This window comes from Pteropus vampyrus, unplaced genomic scaffold (assembly GCF_000151845.1).
Source record: "Pteropus vampyrus isolate Shadow unplaced genomic scaffold, Pvam_2.0 Scaffold275, whole genome shotgun sequence".
NCBI lineage: Eukaryota > Metazoa > Chordata > Mammalia > Chiroptera > Pteropodidae > Pteropus > Pteropus vampyrus.
Window position 1 is genome coordinate 1,137,159 of NW_011889056.1, and position 6,256 is coordinate 1,143,414.

General features: G+C 44.5%; 1 protein-coding gene across 1 annotated transcript; it reads left to right on the forward strand.

The window, feature by feature from the left end:
* The first annotated feature begins 5,293 nt into the window (after positions 1 to 5,293).
* LOC105302534 (olfactory receptor 10V1-like) lies at positions 5,294 to 6,256 on the forward strand. Its single transcript, XM_011375599.1, has one exon. The coding sequence runs from the start codon at positions 5,294 to 5,296 to the stop codon at positions 6,254 to 6,256; it is 963 nt and encodes a 320-aa protein (XP_011373901.1).

Genomic DNA, 6,256 nt, shown 5'->3' on the forward strand with positions numbered 1-6,256 from the left:
TTTGAGGAAGCCAGAGGAGCAAAGAGCTACTATCCAATTCACATGCTTCATATTTCATAGATTTTTGTATGTCTTAACCCACTGGGCTTAGCTATTAAGTCTATGTTGTACCCACAGCCAAAAGTTCCCTCCTTATTCTACTCTCTTCCTAATTATTTCCAGCCACCATCGTCCAACATATGTCATCAGAGGTTCTGCAGCAAGATCAAATGACAACCATAAGATACACTGATAATAAAAGTCTAACATACAAGGTCGCTCAAATATAAACCCACTGTGAATTTCGTGGGGAGGCAATAAAGTTCAAAATTCTCCTTGCAAGTTGAAGTTTAAAGATATTAGAGAAAAGCCCCAAATAAAACTCTTTTAGTCTGTGAACTAAATTTGAAAGCAATTGAAGTCCCAAATCACTCTCTCCAATCTCCCGTCTGCTCAGACTCAGAGGTTCCGGGAGGTTAGTGGATCCAGAGTCCTGTAGTCTGGGCCACCATCCATAGGAAATGGCCTTGGCAATTAGTTTATCTCAGTGCCAACTCACCCACAATCTTCCTTTTTAAAGAGTCCAAATAGTTAATAAGATGCACACAGACATCCACCCCTGGCTCTGTAGCCCCAGCAGAAAGATGTTCCCAGAACTTGATGCCATGTTGGCCAAGATCCTATCCGAATTTCTGATGTCTAACCAGAGTGAGATGCAGAAAATCTGGGTAATTTTGAGCGATGCGGTAGCTGAGTTATCACTGTTTCGAAACATCTAGAAATTTGCGAAAGTAACAGCCTTGGTTGCTTAGGTATCATTTGAGATGCCTTCTTTCAAAGTGTTAAATTTATCTTTAAAATCTCTTACTTTCCATTCCTCCCTTTGGGCCCCATGTCTTGGCAATCCTGATACTAAAATGAGTATTTGCTCTACTTGGAAAAAGAGCAGGCACTCTCAGCCCTGGGCCATTGGTCTATGTCCACTGGCCTTGCCAAAGGGTTGCTGCAGTCTTGACCTCTGCCTCCAGATAGGATTTCTCTCTTAGGCTCCCGTTGGTTTCTGCTGAGGCAGCTTGAGTCAGGAAAGCTCACTGACTTTGTTTTCCACACATGCAGGACAAGATCACATCAAGGAGGTGTCCCCAAAACCTATTACATGGCCTTTGTCTCCATTAGAAATCAGAAGAACTTTTCTATTAGAAATTGTGGCCAAGAGGAAAGAGGGGCTAGAGAGGAGGAAAAGGAAGATGGAGGGGCTGGAAAAGTGCCACACACCCATCTTGAATTGTTGGAAGCTTCTCTGGGGGCAGGATCAGAGGTAGAAACTACTGGATTGATTCAAGGAGATTGTGTGTGATTCTAAGAAGAAACAAGGTTGTTTGAGGGGAGAGGCTCCTGTTTCCTCTTTCAAGGTATGGCAAAACCCTGGAAAGAGGACCTTTTTCCTGCTGCTGCCTAGAACCCAACACTGTGTTGGCCCTCCAAGGACTGGAAGATTCTGAGACATGGCAATGGCTTTGGCTTGGGCACTGGTAATTATAAAAAAGGCAGCGGTGGTAAGGAGGCTTTTCTGAGCAACCTTGTAGGCAATGGAAGTCAACAAAAAGACCTGTGGTAGACAACCAGAGTGGCTGCAACATGTGGGGTACTTTACAAATGCAAGTAAAACATTTTCAGGGGACTCCAGAAGTAACTTAAGTCCTGCATCTTTAGCAAGATGCAGACCATGGCACAGGTTGGACATTGAACTGTACCTAAACCAGGACTGGGGAGACGAAAGTATTAGATGGAAGTTTAGGTCAGCTGAGTAGTACCATTCTCAAGGTTCCATGACTCTTATTCCCCACTTCATTCATTGAAGCGATCTGGATGACTCATATTTTGCAGATTAAAAATGCAGGCCCAGATAGTCCTGATTATGCCCCCTTGTAGTCACTACAAAGAATCATAGAATCTTAGGGTTGGGGGTTGGGGGGCTTAAAAGACCACCAATCTCCATTGCCCACTTGATGCTCCACCCTAGCAATGCTTGATCCCTTGATTGAATCCAGCCAAACCTTTACGTTTTCTACCTCTAAAATCAGCCCGAGGCTCATCACAAGCTGGTGATTGCCCAGTGGGAGCTTCAGTTTTAGCAGACCTGAGTTAAATAACATGGTCGAGACCTATATTGTATTTTTTTAACAAAGAAAATGTAAGTAATTGGGTTTGAGCTATGTGACCTGGGGAAGGCAGTCCCCTCGGTGGAGTGGACCACAGGGACGGCGTCCTTCCTGACCTCTCCTCTAGGACTTCAGGAGTCCTGCCTTCACCGCTATTTAACATGAGTGACAGAATGTAGCAACTCCTCTAAGGACACTGTGTTCCTAATGGCCATCAGGCTGCTCTCTGTGGTCCACACGCGCAGGAGAGCCACCTTCTAGGTTCTAGGAAGCTGCGCCACCAGGTCCAAGCTGCTCGACCCCATCACTGCTCTCCTAAAGGTGGGCTGGTCCTCTTTCTTGGGTTTCTCACCAATAGCAGACAGTAACAGAAGACTCTCTGACAGGGCTTCTCCTCGGATTTTCACTTCATGCACTGATCTGCCCTCCCAGGTAACATTAAGTCTGTTTGTTATCCAGGGCTGTTCAAAGGACATAAGAAAAGAGCAGGAGGGACATGCTAGCCATATTCTCAGAGGGGCAGCTGCCCTGTGTTCCATGTGAGGATGCACTTTGCACCACAGAGTGTGATAAAACACACATAAAAATTACTTCGGTGCAGAAGTAATAAAGGTTTGATTAAATTATCATTCATTTTGATTGTTTTATTTACTTTTCTTATAGATTTTACTTGCTATTATTTATTTGATATTATTTAATTATGATTAATTACATGATCATGCATCCATACTGGACAATGCAGCAGTTAAAAAGAATGAAGTAAACTAATATTCACTGACTGAAAACCTTTCTCAGCCATATTATCAGACGAAAACACTAAGGACAGTAAGTTTGTACACTGTGATCCCCTTTAAGCTTTTTAATGTGAGTGTGGTGAATGTTTATGTCTATACACATGTGAGTGTGTGAAGATGTGTATCTATGTGTGTGTGCATGTATGTGTTCATATATGCATGCATGCATGTATTCTGTGCACCTATATGTGTGTGAGTGGGTATTTGTGTGAATATGTTTGGTTTAGTGTATGTGTGTGTATATGTGTGCATGTATATAAGTGTGAGTGTATGCATGTGTGTGTGTGAGATACATGTGTTTATATGCACAGGACGAAGCAGGGAAGGAACTGAACCCCACAGCTAAGAATGGTTCTCTCTGGGAGAGGGGAGGATCGAAGGAATGAAAAATTTCACATTGACTTTCACTTCTCACTTTTTAAGTATTTGGATCATGTGTGATTTTTACTTTCATTTTTTGTGTCTCTCAAGGTTTAGGGCCCAAGTAAAGCAAAGCAATCCCCACATTCTGTCATAGGAAAAAAAGTGGAAGTGATTTGATGTGGCAAAGCTAAAGCCAAGGGTCCAAGTCCAAGGAAGATAAATGTGAACCTGGAAAACATGCTCTCACTCATAAACAGTTATCACAGGATTCACAGGCTGCAGGGAGGCTGAGAGCCGGGAGGTAGCAGAGGCAGAAAGCCAGGCTGAGCTGTGTGATTTTGGGCCAGGGCTGGTGATGGGGAAGAAGACTTCATGACTATCTGCTCTCAAGTAAGGAGTAGGCAAGTTGCCCTCCAGGGACCTGTCCAGCTCAAAGACTCCAGGTTCCCATTAGGTCAACAAAAAACAAAGTAATACTCACTGTAGCATGCAAGTGCCTGTAAAACTTGAATCACAATGATTTTTTAAACCTAGCATCAGAATGGGTTTTTAGGTTTCACTGAACTCACTTTGAGTGTCAGTGGCCCCAGGAGAAATGATATGTCCCTAAGTTAGCTCCTGTCCTTTAGGTGACAACCGCATTTCCATGGGACCCTTAACTCCTGTTGATTCTAGATTTGTTAGCTCTCTAGAGTCTTTAGAAATCTCTCTTCTGCTGCGTGGGAGGGATGCACAGGGAGAAATTGAAGGCTAAACACAAAGCTTCCTACTTGTCATTTGGGTCCTGCCAAAGGAAGAAAGAAGCAAACATCTCCAAAGTCCAGGAAGCTGCCACTGTCCTGCCAGGCACTCAACTCCTGTTGTCCTGAGAGTTCTCATTCCCACCGTGACTCTCTCCTAGCTCTGCCTTGTTTGCTCCCACTCTGTGACCTGGCCTACCCTGTGACCTTTGTTCTTCTCACTCTATACCCTCCCTGGACAATCATGAGCTCAGCCATTCCAAGTACATCAAAAATGCCCTGCTTTCACTCAGCCATTTATGTTAGGCACCTACTTAATGCCTGATGCTGTACTAACTGTAGAGGATGTAGAAATAAGCAACAGGCATTTATTCGACAAACATTCATTGATGTTTCTGATATGTGCCAGTCACTATTTGAGAGGTCGAATAAGACACCGTTCTCGCCATCATGGAGCTCCCAGGCTGTTGGAGTAGACAGAGAATATAATCAAAGAATTACAGGACTTAGTGGTAAATAATATGGTTGGGAAAGTCTGAAGTGCTGTAGATACCTAAGGGAGGGACTACCTCAAGCCTAGCATCAAGCTCAGTGTCTAGAAGAAGGTGACACATAAGCCAGGGCCTCCCTGTAACTGAGGAGTGTTGAAACAAGAGAAGCAGCAACTACTGCTGATTATACTTTTTCTTCTCTGGGCATTGTGTTCACAGCCCTTTGGCTGCAAGAATCCTGGGTGTTTGAAAGGATGGTAAAGGAGGAATAATATAACCAATGCATAGTTAAAAGTGTGTTTAATATTAATGCGCCAGACCTTACATCCTACAGGAATTTGCTATAAGGTCAATGACCCTTTAGGTCCTGTCTCTGTTTAAACTTAGTTGGTAACATCAAGCCCAGCAACCCCCGCCACCCCCCCAAGACAACTCTTCAAAATGTAGACAGAAAGACTGTCATTAGAGTCTATGAAAAACAACTCCATGTATTGACTTTGCTCATCTTGGTTCATTTTTATAACTCAACAGGTGAACTAAAATGACATCACGGTGAGCAGTTCTTCATTCTCAGTGAACAGAGGGAAGATTTTAAGAAGCTCATAGAATGAAGACCAGGGCCAAGCCTGGCAAAGAGGGTTGGATGTCCTGGAGAGCTGGGTAAACTCTCATCTGTGGAAAGGGCTCCAAGGTCTCCCACAACTTAGAAAATTGCTAGAAAACTGACTTTTCCAGCCTAAGAGTTCTACAGAGGAGAATATAGGATGACCCCACTGCAGGAAAACCACACCTTAAGTTCTGAGTTTATTATCTTGGGTTTTGGGGATCTGGCTGAATTGCAAATCTTTTTTTTTGGACTCTTTTTAATCATGCACCTTGTCACCCTAGCAGGGCACACGACCATTGTGCTGATCACCCTCATTGACTCCTGCCTCCAGACCCCCATGTATTTCTTCCTTCGCAATCTGTCCACTATTGAAATTTGCTATATATTGGTCATTGTTCCCAACATGCTGGCCAATTTCCTGTCCAGCAGCCAGCGGATGCCCATCCTAGGCTGTGCCTTGCAAATGCATCTTTTCATTGCCCTCGGAGGAGCGGAGTGTTTCCTCCTTGCTGTGATGGCCTATGACCGTTTCATAGCCATCTGCAATCCCCTGCACTACACACTCATCATCACCAGGGCCCTCTGTCTGCAATTGCTGGCTCTGGCATGCGTCAGTGGCTTCGCACTCTCACTCACCCTTACCACACTAATATTCCTCCTGCCCTTTTGTCGGTCCCATGAGATCAATCATTTCTTCTGTGACATCCCAGCTGTGCTCTTCCTGGCCTGCTCGGACACACAAGCCAATGAGATTGCAGTCTTCCTGGTTTGTCTGCTCATCCTGCTGATTCCTTTCTTGTTGATACTGCTCTCCTATGGATTCATTATTGCTGCCATTCTTAGAATCCACTCAGCAGAGGGCAGGAGCAAAGCCTTCTCTACCTGTGCTGGGCACCTACTAGTCTCTGTTCTGCACTATGGCTGTGCAATATTCATCTACATTCGCCCCAAGTCATGCTACACTCCAGAACAGGACAAAATCGTGTCCTTAATCTATACCAATGTAACTCCCATGCTCTACCCCATGATCTATAGTCTCAGGAACAAGGAAGTCAAGGGTGCCCTCAAGAGACTCCTGGAGAGCCACAGCCAGATGAGGCAGCAGCTCAATGCAAGGTGA

What these genes read in the sequence shown, in the direction of transcription:
- LOC105302534 (XM_011375599.1), top strand. Translation starts at nt 5,294, where the DNA reads ATGACCCCACTGCAGGAAAACCACACCTTAAGTTCTGAGTTTATTATC.